The sequence below is a fragment of the Lissotriton vulgaris genome, chromosome 9 (assembly GCF_964263255.1).
Source record: "Lissotriton vulgaris chromosome 9, aLisVul1.2, whole genome shotgun sequence".
Classification (NCBI taxonomy): Eukaryota; Metazoa; Chordata; class Amphibia; order Caudata; family Salamandridae; genus Lissotriton; species Lissotriton vulgaris.
In genome coordinates, this window is record NC_141697.1 from 688,093,361 (window position 1) to 688,113,823 (window position 20,463).

The 20,463-nt window shown below is 40.2% G+C and overlaps 1 protein-coding gene across 1 annotated transcript in view; it reads right to left on the minus strand.

The window, feature by feature from the left end:
* Positions 1-721: 721 nt before the first annotated feature.
* The window catches only part of PPP5C (protein phosphatase 5 catalytic subunit), a 349,815-nt gene continuing 330,073 nt past the window's right edge, over positions 722-20,463 (minus strand). The window contains exons 12-13 of the mRNA XM_086938408.1: positions 8,835-8,916; positions 722-3,909 (exon numbers count right to left, since the gene is read on the minus strand). Of these exons, the coding sequence (XP_086794534.1) occupies positions 3,847-3,909; positions 8,835-8,916 (145 nt within the window). The 3' untranslated portion in view covers positions 722-3,846. The remainder of the gene's footprint in view (positions 3,910-8,834; positions 8,917-20,463) is intronic.

Genomic DNA, 20,463 nt, shown 5'->3' on the forward strand with positions numbered 1-20,463 from the left:
GGCTAAGTATTACCAACAAATGGACTCCAGGAGTATCCTTGTGGTTCAGACCTCAGTGCAAAATCTGTTTACATGATTAACCAGGTTTACAAACCACATAATGATTCAGATCACTCTCAGATGCATGGTATAAACTTGCTAATCAGTGAAACGTTTTAAACATATCAGAATGGTTTCCTTGATGGAAAATGAAAAGTATACTTCAATTCAAGTAATGGGTATATTTTAAGTAGATTATTTCTCTGGATGATCTCCAAAACTGAACTGACTTAGCAACGTATACAGAGTCAGTACTACTTTTATAATCCTTAATAAGGAGTGTCAGTTTTTATTCTTCTAATAACCAACAATAAAATATTCTGGCTAAGTTATTTCAGTTTTAAATGCATTCATGTTTTTTTCAACAAAATGTCAGGAAGGGTTCATTGGTGGCAATTAAAGTAGACAAATGCTACCTCCTATGGTTGCTTTCTTTCATTTGCATTTTAATATTTCAAAACATTTTCAAACCTGCGTATTCTGATCCTGAAGATGGGTGGAAATACGAACAGGGTACACCTGTATGAAAAGCAGAACAGCAGCTAATATTTCATTCTCACATTTGAATCAGTTTCACTTTCCCTCAAAATGTGCTTAGGTACAAACATATGCTGGTATGATTTTCACATATCTATCCCAAGAGATGACTTAGTTTAAAAAGAAAATACAGCAACACAAGAAAACTGATTCACCTTATGATCTTTAATTACAGACAGTAAAATAGCAGAATACGTGTGCGTTTAGGAGGGGAGTAAACCCGTTTGAGCTGGTATACACAAGTGCCTTCATGTGGAGAATGTACCTTAATTGGCATAAAAAGGCCTCCCAAAAGCAGGTGCCTACAAGGCAAGAGACCATCAGTGCAAAAACTATGTGGGGGGCCTCAATTACTATTCTGTCACCACGATGAAGAAGCAAGTATTTACCAACACCGCAGCACTCACAATCATCACACAGCCCAACAACGATGTACTGGACTCGTCAGTGACTCTCACATGTTGGCCAGTGATAAAGATTTCCTATCTTACTATCCCCCACTCTGGCAGCCCTTGCTATCTGAAACTGCTGTGGCACCCAAATAATTTCTTGCTATTTGTCTGGGGCACTACCTGCGCCACGGCCAAGAGGGTCAGCTCAACTGGAACTGCTAACAATACATCAAATGAATGAATCAGTGTGATAGGAATTTTCTCCCTGATTTTGATTAGGTGGGTTGTTGGATACTAAATATACCTCCACTGGAGGACCAGGGAAAACAGAGGAAATTCGGATTTGAACAAGGGAGCCGTTGCATAGTACAACCCGTAAACCCCTTTTGTTCAACTTCTTAGCTGTTCTCTGCTGAGCTCCCTGGATTCCCTGGATTCACGGAGATGTTTCTCCCCATTTAACTTACGTTAAATGACTACGGTTGCAGAACTGCATTCTGCAGTTAAAGCAGGTCTTGTTGAATCCTGGTTTGAAGCAGAATGTGCTTCCCTACTCTTATTATCAAATAAGACTACATGCTAAATGCAAATGCCCCAGTCCCCCGGATGCCTTTGGAGTACAGAAAAAGTAATATTTGGGTTCAATCAAACTGACTCACAGCCCGCTGTAAAAGGATAAACCAAATGACAACATGTTAATGTTAACCTTCCTCTCCATAACAAGAATAGTAGTTTTGTCGGCCCCTATTCTACCAAGGTAGTTGCTAACAAATTAATATTGTTTTACTTGGTTGATAATAAGAGGGCGGAACTTTAGAAGGGGCATGGTATTTCTGAGACAGATATGGTGGCTCAAAGTACGTGTTTTTCCGCATATTAAAATCAAATTTAAAATTGTTTCTGGTTCCATTGGCACATAAGGAATAATTCTCTAGTAAGCAAACATACATCAAATGCAAGTGATTTCTCTACCAGCTTTTCTGCCAGTGAAAGAAATCAAGTCAAAGAACTTCAGCATTAAAGTACATCATTCATAACTCTGTTACTGTTGGATAATGCCCATTCCCGTGGGATTCACGCTGGGCTGGAAGGGTCACAGCAATTGCAGCTTATCCCAGACACGGCCCTTTGGTAATACTATGGTTCTCTGGTTTTACCAGCCATTCTCGCCAGCATTATTTGTGCAAGGAAAAAGGAAAGCAGACAAGATACTATTTTTTGAGTGAGCGATGACAGTTAACGCTAATGTGACAAAATATAAGGTATACCATACTGACCAACTGAAAGTCCCTTAGTAAAAGCTGCATACAGACTCAAGAAGAGTTTGGGAGAATTTACCAGCAGGATGGAAGAGAGAAGGGTAAATATAGTCAGAGGAGAAGCAGTGGAAATCTAGAAACTATACGTTGAATGGCTGAAGAGATGTCTGGTTTCATATTTCACTTTGGAACCTTAATAGGCTGCCGCACCACATATCCAGTGGCACTAATAGGCACAAAACACTATCAGGATTCAAGAAGAGTACCAGAAATGGCAGACCTTTCAATGCATTGACTGATTAGTTTGTAAAGAATGCTGGTGAACTAGCTCAGGTAGAGTTCTGGTGAAAGAAACTATAATTAAAGGGTGTGTGCAGATGGCATTAAATGCAGCAAGTACTGTGAAGAATGAACATACAGCAACAATGCACGCTACCACCAAATAGTGCATTATGCTCTCCATCATCTCTCTGGAGGAATCTCATTTAGAGGTAGAGATGACTGTTCGCAGTCGCCAAGGCCATTCAAATCTTTACCTACCAGAAGCACTTGTCAATGATGGTACCCATTCAAGACAAGCTTGAGCATCCTTAAAAACATACCTCCTCAGTTTTTGGGGGAGGTTCAACTGAGACACATTTAAATAAAGCACCTTCAAGAGATCACTTAATAAGTGAAAATAATAAATTTCAATCACTACTGAACTGGGAGACAGATGAATGCTAAAGACCTCGTAACCCTGTGCTAGTGTTCTCATGTTCCACTCCATCCCATTCACCCAGGTTACCTCGCCACTCTAGTAAGCTTCCCATAGCTTGATAGCATAACTAGCGAGTGAGGTAAAACACAAAATAAATCAGACTACATATCTTACCCCCTTCAACCCCAGGGCCTGGTCTATTGGATGAAAGATGGATTTGGTGCAGTCATACCAACATTCTTCACAGTATCCTCGGTTCAGTCCATAGGATACCTAGGTTTTGACACCTAGCTCAAAACAAGAAGCAGCACTAGAGGAAGGAGTATGTTCATTCACAGGGAAACTGGATGGAACAAAACAAGAAAACCCTTGACCTTCAGATTCAAAACAGCAGATGCATGTCTGCAGCGACCAGACTTGCAAGCCAACTATCAGTCATAACATCATCCGCCCATCTCCCGAGAGAAAAACAAACTTTGTTGCAACCTATTTAAAAATATTGGGAATATCAGAAACACACTGCTCTTTTGTCTGCAATGGTGTTCTACATCAGCAAGGTTCTCTTTTGAATTCACTCCGTCCACTTCAAAAAGTCCAAAGGGTTCTGCAATTAGCTTTTAAACTTCACCCAAAGTATTGCTCTCCAATACTAGATGCAGCACTGGCCAGCAGAGAAACCTTCTTTCAGAGTAAGAAGTTGTCACAGGAGTCACCGAAGACCAAGGCAGTGCTTGCTTTCTTGGGTCCCAGCAATGCCAGAACATAGAATCGCAGTGGGTTAACTCCGCCTCCTGTTTGCTGTCCATGGAGATCTACCCTCTAACTCCCCTGACACACAAACCATAGAGGCTTGGGCCAGCGGATGTGGAGGGAAAGGCTAAGGGAACAGTCCGGCTTTACAGCTTGGAGGGCACAGCTGCTACATCATCCCCATCTGGAGCAGCGAGTTCGCATATGCCATGGGTTTGACATTCGGGTGAGGCTAGAGAAAGAAGAAAAATACAGAATTGTTGTTTTCTTTACCAACTATGCTGTGTGATACTGGGCAGCAGCTTCGGTTATCTGTCACATCTACTAAAGTCTCTCAAGCTAAGTGACAACGGTATCCGGTGAGCACAATTTAAATAACTGCTGCACAAGACACTGATCAAGATACAACAGGGGTCTATATTCACCTGATACAGACTTTAGCTGCTTTGTAAATGTGGATTATAGGCAGGTTATTTTTCTACCTATGGTTTGTAAGTTACAGTCATCAAGAATGAAGCTTGAGACGTCTAGGCTGTCTCTTGCTACCCAGAATCAGCTTATTGGCTCTTAACTCCTATACAAATATATGTTGTATATGCTGCTCCATGCTGGGTGTTTTCTAGAATCAGTAAACAGAATTTTTACGCCTATGTATGTTACTAGAATATATTTCTAAACATAAAATGTTCATATATTTTTAAAACAACCTTATAAAGACAACATGCCAAAAGGAGGCAACATTTTCTATCTTTTCTTCAACATCTTGAAATTCAGTCACCACTTCAAAATACATAAACTATAAAAGCATTTCTTTTTAACCTTTATGCCAAAGAAAAAATAAATCTGCAAATAATGTCCACAGGTATTGTAGTTTACATGAGAAATTGTGACATTGTTCCTTTATGAATTCTGCAATATGTATTGTCACAGAATTTCTTTTCAGATCCAGTTCCCTAGTTTAAATGCTATATTGGACCATTGACTAACCACCTATATTCCTGCATGTATGGAGAGTTGGAGTAACGTTTATGAATTTAAAGACATCATTCACGATGTAGAAGTAGAATTTCTATCAAGCGACTTTTCTTTCTCCACCATATGGTTTCCTATAATTTTGCAAACAGTAAATTAAATTAGCAGTCCTTCCTGAGACTGGCAGAGTAAAAGAAAAAATCACAGGTGAACAGACAAGCACCAGAATAAAGTTAAAGAAACAAGTTGTGTGAAACATCTTGACCTATTGGCCCATATATAACAATCAGTGAAATAATTGCTTGCAACTGCATGGACTGACGTGGTTTGCACAGACTGATATGTAGCCACTGCTCCATTGACTGAGATGTCGCCACTGCTGACTTGTCTCTTTAAGAAGGAGCTCTTAGTTCACCTGGATTGACTTGGGTACCTTAGGAAACTACTCGCCTAGCAACAGACTGCGCTGAAGATGTGAAGCCGGGGTAAATACACCATTAAGTCATAAAAAGTTGTTATCTAGATATATTTTAAGGCTTTCAATATCCCACATTTGAAGTGATCTCAACACTGAAGATGTCAGATTGGGAAAGAAAAAGGTCAATTAAACCTCAAGTAACTTTAGGAAGGAAAGAGGAATGGGTTCAGCGACATGTTAATTTGATGAAATACAGTAATGAGGTCATCGATGCTTACAAATTGTATTTCACTCACTGTCCCAAATTTGAAGTCATCCTCTTGTTACAGTTCCTAAAAAGGCAATCTTCCGAGAGATATAGGAGCATATGTATGAAAGTTTGGTTTTGCGATACCCAAATAGCAAATTTTAGAGAATCGCTATTTGAGAATCGCAAAGCGAGATGTATATAGGATTTGCAAAAAGATTTGCGAATCATACATATTCTTTAATTGCGAATCCCAAAGTGTGATTCGCAATTAAGGAAACCCTCCCCATTAATTCCTAAGGGCCTAGAGGCCCATAGGAATGAATGGGAAGACATTCTCAGTTTGCGATTAGCAATTAGAGAATCTCAAATTGAGAATGCAATTGCAAGGTTGCAAGGGTGTCAAAAGGACACCCTGTTGCACCCCTGAAATAAGCATGGGTGCACATTTGGCGCACATACATGCCCTAAGAGCATGTATGTGCGCCACATTGCACTTTGAAAAATGTATAAAAATGCATTATTCAAAGAAATCGCAAATTACCACCAACTTGAAGTTGGTTGTAATTTGTGATTTCTTAAGGCCAAATTGCACTTTTTCTGTGCTTCTTACATTGCATTTAAGGGATCGCAATTTGCGATTCCTTAAATGCAATCGCAAAATAGGGAATCGCAAATTTTGTGATTCCGTATTTTGCAAGGCAGTTTTTCATTAACCCATACGCTGCGGCGGCTATTCCGCCGCAGCGCTTTCTTGGCGGGTCGGCCGCGCGGCGGCCGCATCCTGGTGACAGAACCGCTCCGTCACCAGCCGCGGTTGAGCTGTGCTGGTGACGGAGTGGTTCCGTCATGACCCGCTCCGCTCAATACAACGGCCGCGCAGGCGCGAAATCAGCGCCGCGCAGGCGCGGCGGCCGGGCCATGATGGAACAGCTCCGTCATCAGCACAGCCCAACCGTAGCTGATGACGGAGCGGTTCCGTCATCAGCAGGGGAGGGGTTAATACATACCACTAAGCCCAATTGCGATCGCAAATGCTGAAATTCTGCGAATTTCGGCGTTTGCGATCGCAATTTGGATGGATACATATGGCCCATACTGAATATGTGTTTGCACACGTTTAAACCAAGTCGTCAATTCTATACTAGACTTCCAAGGTGTAGAAGGGGCAACTGATGGTGGCTGCCTCTTTTTCTTCCACATTTTGATCATCCTCTATAAATTGTTTACATATTACAAATGTGAACAAAGAGGCAAACAGAATCACCAACCATGCCAGTGCTAGAACACAAATGCACCTCTATTGATTAAAAGTCAGGATTAGCCTCATCCTGGCATGTTGATAGATCAACTTGCTTCTCCCACAGATGCATAATTTTACACCTCACTACATAAGATGACCTTATGAAAGGGCACTTCTTCCAGATAATAGTGTAGTCTTAAAGCAGGTTCAAATGACCATACTGCATGCTTTCAGGAGCAATTCTCGGATATCTGATTTTGTAGCTTTTTCCAATAGTACACATGCACTCACTGCTGATGAGCTCTCCCAACAAACTTCTTATATACCTGGGTGTAATCTTTCCTATTTTCCAAGCAGTCGCTCTTTAGAACCTCACCAACTTTTCTTTTATGGATCTCCTACTCAAGAGGAGCTCCAAAACTAGACGAACCTTAAAAAAGGAGTGTTAGGTTTTTGTTAAACATCCGAGTTGAGCTAGATTACATTTGCCTCAGCATGATTTTATACTAGTAAGTAGGAGGTGCCAGATGAGCAGTGTTTTTAACATGTATTATTTGATCTGATCTTGTAATATCTTTCCTTATCTCAAAGGTCGTTTATTTCTCCTTTTTGGAGAAAATTTGAGGACAGCACCACAATATACATTAATGCATGATCATATCGTCTAAGAAACTTTTAAGAGCTAACTGCTTGCAAAGTTGCAAAATCTGTTTGGAAACACTTATTTCCCAATAAATTCATCTGACTGTTCTGGTGTGTTGAGGAGCTGAACATGCAGCTAAGCACACAATTAAACTTTTGCAAGCATTAGGTTTAGTAATGCGGCAAAGGTCTCACCTCAATGAAAAGGAGGACTTCTTCAGACATGCCAGATTTCTTTTCTTGCCTTCTCTTTGTTACCCTATAGTGGACGAAAGAACTAAAGGTTTCCACACCGGACTTTTAAGACTGTTGGTACTAGCAGTACCAGTTTGCTTGCTTGACATTATGGGTGCAAAGTTTTGATGAGCATGTTGGTTTCAGCCTGTGGGATAACTGTTCATATTAAGTCTCATGCCTAATTTAACGGCTTTTTCGGAAGCCAAAACACCCCCCAAAAAACTCCTGTGGACAGATTCTGAAGACTGAAAAAAAAGAATTGTCCATAATGAAAATGTATTTCTTGCTCTGGTGTATTATAATGCTTGCTTCTACAGCAGAGGAACGGACATTGCGGAGTGTCATGTTACCATGTACAGTGGCCAGCTTCCTCTTAGATAGGATTCACACAATATAAATACCATATACATACACATACGTACATCTAAATATGACAGTATGCTGGCCTCTTATCTTGGCCTAGTGGCAGAGGAACTGCTAGAATTCTCTGTAGTGAGCACTACTGCTGAGGTAACTGGCATTTTTGAGTCCGTTGCACTACATTCCTCCTTGTAATCAATAAGCTGTCTGAGCTCATTACTCTTGGTGCCAAAGATGACCTTGATCTTGAGGCTGGTTCAATGTTGGTGACAAATAGTGGCTCTCGGCAGGGTAATTTCGGCTATATGCGAGACCTTTAAACACTGAACAATACCTTAATATCGAGAAAATTACCATCTAAGCTCTCAGCGTCAAACCTTCTCTGGACTGCGACTTTAACTGGCCAATCCTCAGATGTACCTAAATGGGTGTCAAATATGGCCCCATTAAGGGTAGATGGATCCCATTTTCTGGCAAATTTGGTGAAGTGAGCTCCTGAGGCAGACCATCCTGGGCATTTCCCCAGCTTGCTCAGTACCCGTCCTTCAGCTTCCTATATAGCATTTCTTAATATTTACTGCAATCTTGGATAGTATGAGATACCAGAAGACAACTCCAACAGTATGCTCTGGGAGACAATAAGTCTTTACACCATTCAGCTATCTTTGTTCTTTTGAGCGCAAAAAGAACTGGATGAGATCGAAGAGATATGGCAGTGCTTCAAAGGAGCTACATCAAGCGTACTCATGTAAACTACAATGGCTATGGAGCAAACATTCCTGTTTGTTTTTCATTTCATTTCTCTTTCATATATACACGCATTGCTGATGTACAAGCTACAATTGGATTTTGTTAGAAACAGAAATGTTTTCACAGGCATTTTCCCTCAACAAAATAGTTTTGAAAAATGAAAATGCTATATTTAAAAATAAATGAGGAGGGAGATATTCTTTTAAGATATCATATCAATTTCTGTCATGAATATCCAGTATCTGGTATTAGGAACTAGTGGTCTCCCAAGTGTGCTACGTTACTTACCACTGCTGGAAACTGGTGGAACTGGGGTTTCAGGTCAGAGCCACAGAGGTGGATATAAGCTCCTTTATTGCCCATTTGATCACTACAGAGAGAGAAGGAACAATTATTCATTTATGTAATTAAGATTTTGCTTAAATCAGGAAATGGATGCTAGGAGAGCATGAAAATCAATTAAGGTGACAGTATGGGAGTAACTGTGCTACAAATATCTGACGGGAAGACAGACAGGACTACGGGATTGTCAAACGAAAGTATTTTGCAAAACTGGGTTCCATCTTGAACCCTCAAACAAGCAACTTTTGTTCAGTGATTACACAACAAGGGGACTCTTTGAATAGACTGTCCAAGATAGGGAGCCTCAGCTCAAAATGCCATGAAGTAATGCTACAGAATTATCCTCAGTAATGCATTAATCCCTTTGCCACTCCTACTAAATACAAGGAAGGTGTTCTTTAACCTGTTCTTGGGGAAAATTAAGGCCTTACCCTACGGCTTGCATAAGTGGCGTTAAGAATATGTAACACAGTGACTTTGGCACTGACTTCATCCTCCAATTCAAGTCACCAGGAATCTGAGTGAACTGTTTGTTGTACATATTTCTCATGCTCTTGTTCAAGGATACGGTCTCTTAACCGGTGTATGTTGATGCAGGACTCCATGCATCAACATACACCGTTTTAAAAAGCAGATTATCAACAACTTTAGCATAGGGTTGAACCTCCTTAAGCACCATTCTTTCATTCAGCCATCCTTGTACCCCACCCACACTTCTTAAGTTTCCAGAGGTTATATAACTCTGTCGAACTCAGTTAATCCTCCTACCATGACCCTCATCATCTACTCTTGAATCAAGCACTTTTCATCTTCCCATACTCTTAAAGTGTCATCCTCTGACCAAAGAGATGATGGAAGTAAGTTAACTCATATATTTACTTTCAAGGATGTGAGTTATTGTAAAATGTGATCAGTAAAATAATTATTTTCCTATGTATAACAGATGTTTTTTCTGGAGCTCAGTAGCATGACAATCTCGCTTTATATGCAGAATATGGTCTTTCTGCCCGACACACAGTTCTCAATGCAAAATCTATGGTCTTATCTTAACCACTCTTTTTCTGGCATCACAGAATCCGTAATTACTTACCCAGCTGTTACAGGACATACATAATTGGAGGTCAAATGCTTTTAATTCAATTTATTAAAGTTTTTGAACTCCAATGAGGCCCACTTTAAAAATAACATCAATTAATACATAAAATGCAATAAACCATGTGGTAATACATCGGAAACAAGATAGTAAAACATTTGGGATTTAGCAGCCAGCAATGAGGAAACCGGGCATATTCAGAATTGTGCAAATAGCAATTAGAAAGCAACCGAGACAACATAAAGCACTGTCAAGGAGCAAAGTTTAGAGTTAGCAGCAAACAATGAGAGAACAGAGCGTTTCTTGTACTGTGCAAATAAGTAAAAGCAACCTAATCATGTGCAAGTTTACAATTTGGGATAAAAAACGTAATAAATAAGCACAGCCTATAAAATAAAGACCAAATAGTGCAAAATACATTCGTAATCAAGAGAGAATACTATGACTAAAAAGAAGATCAGCTGTTCAAAAATTAAATCCCACTTGGAAAATATACAGTTAAAATATGTACATAAATTCCTTAAAGAAGTTAAACAATTTTGCACACACAGCTTCATTTTTGGGAATAAAGAGAAATTTGCGAGCTGAGGCTACGTCCTTAACCCCTTCGATGCTGGTGACGGAAACATTCTGTCATCAGTCACGGTTGAGCCGTGCTGATGACGGAATGGTTCCGTCACGACCGCACCCTGTTCTGGAATGTCCAGCACCGCGGAAGAATCTGCGCCGCACGGATGCGGTTAACACCATTTTGTAAAAACATCGGCCTAAGCCAAAGATGAGGATAAAAGGCCAGTGCCGCACAAACAAACAAAACATGATCCAGGTTCTGGATACTCAGCTCATAAAAATTGCAATTTTTTCTATTTTTTGAATTCTGGGACCAATATCCTGTTAAATCATTTAGAGGTAGGAGATTAAATCTAAATATGGCAAACCAGCGTCTTATTCCATGGTCTGGGTTCCAGGTTAAATATTTCTGAGGCAGTTTCGGAGAAGTAGACCTTGTTATTATTTTTAATCTCTCCTTAGTATTACATAGCACTATATCTCTATTGAAGCTGATCCTCCCACTTGAATTTTTTACGAAGGATTTAAATTCTGATAGCGGGAGGGAAATCATAGATACTTCCGCAACACAAAAAATGTTTAAAGCCAAAGAGAAATCTCGACCTAAAGAGTATTTCCCCCCTATACCACCGAAAATTTCCTTACACATGAAGCCTATTAGGGAATAAAGTTCACTGTTTTGTAACTGGTATCCCCAGCTTAAAACTCTGGAAAGACCTTGAATACAAGTGCTTATCAGTCCATATTCTAATCTAATAGCAGCTGAAGGAACTAGCGTATTAAAATTACACCGTTTACGTAATATCTGGCCTTCTATCTTCTCTAAAAACTCCACTCCTTTACAGGAATTGATTCAATAGCATATAATAAGGTTGATGGAATTTTTGCTTTCAGCATCGTCAGTAGATGTGAAAAGTGCCTTCTTCCCATTGTGCTATAAAACCTGCGCAGACCATTAGCATGAGACATAGCTTTACTGGTGCTGTGTTCGATATGGGATTTATTCTTCGTATTGCTCGCAATTATTTTCCCTAAATATACGTATGAATCAACCACCTCTAACTTTTCAAGATCAACGTGCCAATTGAATTTACAAAATGTTCTGCTTTTGCCACTTTTCAAGATTAGAATTTTACTTTTGGAGACACTGATCTTTAAATAATGAGCCACCGTATAATTCTGCAAAGATGAAAACTTTTTGTTTAGCCCTATAGGAGTAAGATCCATCACGACTATATCGTCAGCATAACGGAGACATGCGAAAGGCCGGCTACCAATCTTTGGAGCATCGCCCTCTCTCTGAGAGAGACAGTCGGGCAGATCTGCTAAATATAAAGAAAATAATAGGGGGGCTAATAAACAGTAGCGGGGCAGCGGAGGAGAGATGTAGGTAATTGGCCTCTTCCATCACGACAAAACTAATAAGTTTCATTAAGTGGTGACACCACTCCCTGCCCTCTGATGCAACAGACACTAGAATAGGAGCCTTTTTTATTTTTATTACACACGCTCGCCCTCTGAGGCTAGAGCTTTTCACCATTAGCGAGTTTAGCTAACTGGGTCACGAGGAATTAGGATTGGGTGCGCCTTTTAGAGGTTTTTGGTCCCGACGAAAACACGGCATATTCCATCTAAGGTTGAAACATGTAGACCAGTACATATACAGAGATACTTTTGGCCGTAACTACCCTCATAGTATCTCGCCACTTTTTTAATATTGTCCAGTTGCTTGTAAATAAAATTTATCTTCCCACTAAGTTGAACCAGGACAATTTTTAACACACCCATTTTTGCACTTACGCTCACAACCCGCTCTACTGTATTTCAGGTGTTGTAGCACACCCTGGTGACGCTAGGCCGCCAGGGTGGGCCCCGATGATGAAGCATGTCACCACTAGGCTGGTGAGTGAGGGGTTTTTAACAAAAGGATAAATTATTTCCTTTTGTCAGTCACACACCCCATTAGGGATTCTTTATGGTGGTACTCCTCTTTTTGTTTATCTGGGCTAATAAACAACCTTGTTTCAAGACGTTTTCTGTTGGAATTACAGAGGTTAATCCTTGGTTTCCTCCCATTAAAACCAGACACCAGGTTTGAGTATGTAATGCAATGATTAAGGAAAAAAGGGGAGCAGGCAATCCCATATTTTGTAGTTTCCGCCAAAGGAGCGGCCGATCTACCTTATCAAAGGCCATAGAAAAATCTATGAAGGCCATATAAACATTTGATCTGCGAGATAGCGTATATTTCTCCTCTATTAATTTCAACATGGTGATATCCAATGTTGAATGATTTTTTCTAAAACCTGCTTGTTCTATAGGTAGGACCTTATTCTCCGTGACCCATTCCGCGAGATGATCAAGAATACTTTGTGCAAATATTTTTCCCACTGCATCTAGTAAAGCTATTTGTCTATAGTTGCCTGGATACGTTTTAAATGCAAAAAACACAGTTGATGGACAGAATGCAGAACAATGTCTTACATTCACCCCAGTACAAAGATCTGGGCCTAAATCCATCGTTTTTTTGCACTCCACACCACCCTAGGTCAGACAATGGCTATATGCAAATCAGCCTTGACCCTGTGCCTCATGGGAACAGTCCAGCCCGAACCACAAAGCCATGTCTTTCCTAGACCGGAATCAAGCCTCCAAGGACTGTCTTTCTTCAGCCTGGATAGCTTGACTCCAGTGATGTGGAGAGCCTGGGACTCACGTCTGAGCATACCCAGCTCAGGCCCTTTTTATGTAACAGGATTAAAATACTACCAGACCACGACGGCAATATCTTCCCCTGAGAATAGCAAAAGTTGAACAGAGGGACTAGAAACGTAGCCCACAGAAGTGATTACCGTCATCTGTATTTCATCCGGACCCATTGCTCCTAAGGATCTCATTTTTTAAATAAATCCAACTATGTCCCTCACTGAGTGTACATAGTTGAGTAAGTGTGTTTCTAAAGGGTCAATAACAGCAGGAAAAAAACTAGGGGAGTTAATATTTGCTGCGTATAGTCCTAGCAAGTGGATTTTCTAATCCACTTTGACAGGAATGAAAAGAGATCTTACTCTTGTACGCAGCAGTCTGCAATTACTTCCCAGAATTTTTTAGAGTTGTTTTTGGAGGCTGCCTCTTAACTGCACACATGCATCATCTTCCTTTAATTGCTTCAGAGAGCGTTTTTTCCTCTGCCTTTTCCTCTTCAATAAGCTGGTTAAATTACTACGTTCATTCGAAAAGTTCAGGAACTGGGCCCTAACCAATTTATTAATTTCCCTATTTAAGGTGAGCATTGGATTAAAATAAGATTTCTGTTTAGTTGGGGATCGATGATTTACATAATCCTGCCACAGAACCAATATAACGGGAAAAAACTTCTAAAAGATCAGTTTGAAGTGAATCATATTTGTGCGAAACTATAAGGAGTTGATCTTTTATAAGAGATGTTAATTTTGCTTTTACTATGACTGTCGCTTGAGTGTTCCAGTGAATTCTTCCATTATTTACATTAAGCCCTTCATTACTGCCTTTAAAATTCTATGGATCTACCGTAGCACAAGTGTAATTAAATTTAAAGCATATCAACATATGATAGCTAAAATCAGATCCCAAAACTTCCATACTTAAGAGGTTACAAAAACACTCGGAGGAAACAACTAGATAATCTATAATAGAATTCCCTGTTGGGGCCTTGTGAGTATAGTTTGCGGGATTATAATTTTCTAACCTTCCATTAGATATTATAAGATCTAAGCTTCTAAGGCCTTCAAGTAATAAGGTACCTCTTTTGTCGGTCCTGCTTTTTTTCGGGAATAGGGCAATGGGGATTTTTAGGGCTTAATTTCTTTCGGAGTTAGAAAATACCCTTATGCTGTGTGAGGAGACTTTAGCATTCATATCACCTACTAGCATTAGAGACTTACAATCTTCCCTTTCCATAATGGAGGAGATAAAAACAAATAGGTCTTTTAATAGGTGAGCATGGGAAGCATCTGGGGGAAGATATGAGTTTACAATTAATAGAGTGTTTAGGTGATTCTGAGAATCCTTAAGATGTAGCTTAATTGCCTGAATCAAGTTGGACTCATGAAAAAATGATTGCCTAATGCTTTCAACGCGCTAATTGTTTGAATTCTTTGTCACCTTTTTATTCACCATCAAATATCTTTTTTCCTTAATGCATTTTGTTTGTTTGCAGTCTCTGTGGCAACGTTTTGTATGAAGTTAAATAGTAGAACTCACAAAAAATATAAAAAAAAGGAACCAAATGTGCTTTGTTTTTAAGGCTCAACACATTAACAACATTGTTTATCATTCCAGGGTGAGTTTTTACTAACTAATCCAACAACACATGTCCAGGATACTCAATGTTCTTTATAAATTGAAATTTGTCCTTGATGGTCTCAAGCAAGAGGTTCTGAAACTATGCTGTGCCAATTCACTTCTGTGATCATTGTTACCAGAGCACCAAAATCCAACAGTTAGTTCTGTGTCTGAGCCTGCAAGTTTTCATGGCATTACTGACAACTAATATCAATTCTTTTTTAATACACCTTGAATGTTCATCAATATTTTCTACCATACCACTGATTTTTCTATTTTGATTTTCTATTTTTTACTTTGACGGCCAAGTTACTTAACTTCGGTAACACCTTATCTGGTTGAGACTATCTAGCAGCAGATTTCTCAACTTGGAATTATCCCCGGTATCACTGTATATGGAAATTGTGCAATGGTAGGTGGCGTTGATCGGCTCCGCGTGGAGTCGTCTGCTACTCAACCAACAAATCGATGTATACTTAATAAAATTAAGGTTGGAAACCATCTGGTTTTGGGGCTTTGTGACCCGGCAGGCCCTTTACAGCCGATCTGGCTTCCTCTATTGTAATTTGTGTCCCTAGTGATGCAACATCAACTTGGTCTCTCCATGTGATAGAAAATGTATTTAAACAGGCTTCCTGCTTGTTTTAATGTATGCTTAGGAGCTATATAGCAATAAATAAAAGGAGTGATATCAGTGTTATCCATATTTAGGGAATCTTTGTTGCCTTAACTGTCTTAATAGAACTTTCTTTAGGTCGTTTGTTAGTACTTGTTTAGGCTTATAAGCTAAGACTGTATGGTATTGACTAGACTGTATTGTATGGTCTTCTTCCACCCTGTTTTCTTATGTATCGTAGGGCCCAACATGTTGTCCATTTTGACCTGCACTCGATGATTGACACTGCATGGTAGGAATGCTTTTAGAGATAAGTGCATCACCCTAAATTTCATTATATTGATGTGAAACTGTGCTTCGAGGATCGAAGTACACTGGTGGACAGGGCTTGAAGATGAGCCACAGTCTTGGGATAAGCATTTGTGGCGAGATGAATTTCTGATTTCAAACAATACATGATCTCATCTGCAATGATGTTGCATGGTCTCATCCACCATATTAGAGCGTTTCTGGCTTTAGTGTTTACAAAATTGATGTTGTCCCAATGCCCTCAGGTTTGTTTCAACTGTATTCAGGTAGCTCCAGAGGGGGAAGCATTTGTAGGCAGCACTGCAAAAGTAGAGGAATGCAGGATGATGACATACCAAGCACTGCCCTGTTCCTGTGCACCAACGTTCATGTTCACATACTGATTGTCAGTACTAGCGTTAACTTGTTGCCTCTTACTCTAGTCGGATGGACCAGAGGGTTGATGTGCAGCTGCAATAACACCAGAATAACAGTCTTGAGATTTGGGATGAGTACTGACTTTGCTTTGTTTAGGGAGAGACAAACAGTCCGGAATAAATGTATGGAAGTTTGTCTCCCTTTATGCATGCATTTGCAGGATGACCCTATGACGAACTAGTCATCCAAGGGAAAACCTGTCCACGTTTGCTCCTACAGATGCGCTGTCAGTGGAGCGAAGCATTTTGTGAAGACTTTGGGTGCCGAATGAAGACTAAACAGTAGAGTCATTAAGTAAAAGAATTGTCCATAGACCTTGGAAAGAAGAAATGTCCTGTGTTCAGGGTGCACTGCTATATGAGTATAAGCATCCTCCAGATCTAGAGATGCTAGAAAATCGTTGGACTGCAGGACATTGAGAAGAGAAAACATCTTGAAAGACTGAGCCATTCTGACTTTTTTTTTAGATTTCCCGATTGCGTTGGAACTTGGGCCCGGTCTCTATAGCCTTGAAGGTCTCGGACTCAAAGACTTTCCCTTTCTTGGGGGTGTCTACAGTGATATGGGCACTAATGCTGCTTTCTGACCATGCTGGATAATATCCAAAAACCAGTAGTCTCTTGTAATTTGGAGCCAAATTGGATAAAATGATTAACGTAACCCCTACTAGCAAAGATGGGGAGGGGGCCAAGTAGCCAAAGAAGTTCAGCACATCAGTCATAGTCCTTGGACTTGCTTAAGAAGGGAAGGGCCCCTTCATCTTTGCTGAGAATGTTTTCCTGACTGCTCGGTTGTCGCACTGGAAGGACCTGGATGAGGGCTGGTTGCAGAATGCAGACTAAGGCAGGGTAAAAAATTACCAGATTAGAAATACTCATACTGACCATTTAATTGTCACCTGTTGGGCTTGAAACATTATCTTCAAAAAGTCAAGTGACAGAGTTTTGTCAGCTTGCAGGGCTTTGTCAACATGTTTGCCATCGAGCTGTTGGCCATTAAAAGTCACAGCAAGCAATTTAGATTGGACCTATTATGTACTTTTTTGTTATGTGCTAAGGTGTAAAACCACTACCAATGCAGTCTGCTTGAAACTGATGTAAACAGCAATAAAGCCAACTAATAAAAGCAATTGGATGGCTGCAAGTCCCTCTACGTTTATTGTAAGCCTCCAGAATCATAGGGGCTTATTTAAACCCAGCTAAAGCATGTCTGCTGGCGGGCCAATAGCCAGCCTGTGTGCACCTGTCCACTCTAGGACCGGGCTCAGCACCAGCTCCCTGTATCTTCAACCCTTGAGGCAATGCACATTAGAAGGTATACCAGGGCAGAAATTCATGCCTTAAACACCAGAGCTGAGAGCTCAGTTAGCATATGTTTAATCTTCTATACATCACTGAACCAGTCACAAATAATCTGCCACAACTGTCCTACCTACCCAAGATAATGTTCATAGTATTTAACATAAATATGATCGCTTACCCTGCTAATAGCCCCAAGCAAAGCAACACACCATTGTGCTGCACTCTTGTATATGCTAGATCGCTAGGGAAATATAGTACAGAGGGTCCCAAACTAATATAAAGTCACAATATAAAGATTGCTTTTGTTACAGAATTTTGGACACATACATCCTCGGGCCCGGGTATGGTCAAGGCTACACCTAGAGGGTTTATCTGTCACACCCTGAATAGGGCTTTTAGAAGGGGTGGGGGCCTGGCAGTTGTTCATCACAACTTGTAGGCTACTTTCGAAACGATTAACACTACTACTTGCGAAGCTCTGTCCTTTTTCCAATACTCTAATACTAATCTAATCACTACTCCTATAAGGGAATCTTACTTTATAGACCTCCGGGCTCAAAAAGCGTTATTGTTGATACTCTACTAGAAGATGGTCTTTGCACAAATATTTTCACCATGCTTGGCGATTTCAACTTCCATCTAGAATCAACTTTGGATTCAGACTCTTGGCCTGTTGGACACTAAGTAGTACAGGGCTAACAAATTAGTGCAAGACCCTACCCACGAAGCAGGCCACACATTAGACAGCATTTTTTCCAATAACCCGCACTTAGTATATACAGGTCTATTACCACTCACTGGGTCGGATCACTCAGCGATCCTGTTTGAATCAGTTTCTGGGTACTTACATCATCCCGCTCTACTCTCAACAGCCCACTTCTCATTAGTGCATGGAATAAAACCAAAGGGCCATACTAGAGGAACAGCTCTCTACCTCCCTGTCACCATTACCTAACGATATAGATGCAGCCATGGCATGCTATACTGATTGGATTTACTCAGCGTGCAGGACTTTGGCACCTAAAAAAATCTCCAAACCCACACGCATCTACACTACTGCACCTTGGTATTTGGAGGAACTTAAGGAGCAAAAACTCATCTGCAAGAAGCTGGAGAAAGAGCTATAATAGCTCAGAAAGACAGAAATATAAACAATGCCTCTCTTCATATAAGGCACTGTTAATAAAATCTAAAACAGATTTTTATGTCACTCAAATAACCGCTGCAAAACACTACCAAAGAACTCTTAAGGGCGGTATCCAAAATAGCCTCTCCCTGCACTTCGAAGATTCAAAGCAGCCAAACTCTTTGTGATGAAATTGCATTGTTCTTTCTAAACAAAGTTGAACACATTTTTCACACTTTCAACTGTTCTACGGTGGTAACAAAAGAGGTTCCACCGATCTACGATAACAAGAGCACACATACTTTTTCCGGCCTACCAGCGTCCTTGACTCTTTTCAAAGAATTTGCCCTGCTTTCACTTAAACAAACAACACTTAGACTTAATCCAACTTGTTAAATTAGGCTCCCCCCTGGAATCCACGCACCTTAGCAGTGATTAAAATGGCCCCTGAACCAATAGTTGAAATACTCACCTCACTATTCAACGCTATGTTCAAATCAGGGCCCTTTCCTAAAGCATCCATTCTAACCTTCTGAAAAAACAAAATAAGCCCTTATCAAATCTGTTGAAGAAATCAGAGAGGCTCCAGATGTCAGCGCAACTCAGCATTCATAAAGTTAGATCTGAAGGCGGCATTCGCTCAGTCCATCCTGAACTGCTGATGGATCGCTTGTATGCAAGTGGCATTCTAGGCATGGCCTGAAAACTCATGCAGTCCTTCCTCATGGAAAGGAAGTAACTGTGGCTTAGGCACCTTGTTTCAAAACATTTCGCTCTCCCTTGCTGGGTCTCTCAAGGGTCATTGCTTAGCCCTCACTATATAATGTGTAGGTTTCATCTTTAGCACAATTAATTATATCATTTGAATTTAATTTAACATCGTATGCAAATGACACACAGATAGTGGGGTCTCTGCTGCCAAACCAGGAAAGAGAAATAGGGGACAAATTCTATGACTGTATGCAGGCAGTAAAAATTTGTTAAAGTAAAAACTGCTTAAAGTGGAAATCGGGTAAGACAAAAGTGATCAATTTTGAAAACAGGTCAAATTTTGGTCCCCTAGATGGTGGCCAGATGAATTAAGGACTCTACCAACACCAGTTAGGAAAGCAAAAAACCTAGGAGTACTAATAGATAGCAAACTCACCTTTGGGGGATCAGGTGAATGCTGCGACTTCTTCGACTCCCTGACTCTTAGGATGATTAAAAAGATATTACACTATCTACCCCATTAATGTAAAAAAATTGTAATAACCTCCATCATCTTGTCAAAACTTGACTACTGCAATGGTCTATATGTTAACATGCAGCAGCAACATCTGAATAAGTTGTAATTACTTCAAACTGCGGCAGTTAGGCTGCTAACAGGCACACCTAAATTTAAGTCTGTACAAAATAGAATTAGAAAGCCCAACTGGCAACCGATTAGGCAACGTGTTAGATTTAAAGCTCTTGGTACTGCCTTTAAGGCACTTCATGATTGCCGGCAATATCGGCAACAATTTAAGGATATAAAGGGTACTTTTGGGTCAGAATAGCCATTCACTTTTTACGTCAATTAAGCTTTGTAAACTAGTACAGAGAAACAACTGGATCACCCTATAATACCTTCTTCCTTTAAGATTCAAGGAAAGCTGCTAGGATTAATGAATCAAAATACATCAAAATCCTCCAACTGAAAGTAGAAAGGTGACTGAAGTCATTCCTAAGTGATGAGCTACGGCGGGAGGCACTGTCTGTTGGGTAGATTGTGCAATAGTATTGAGGTGAAGCTCCCAGCCACTCTTTGCCAATTTCAGCTTACTAGAGCTGGTGTTAAG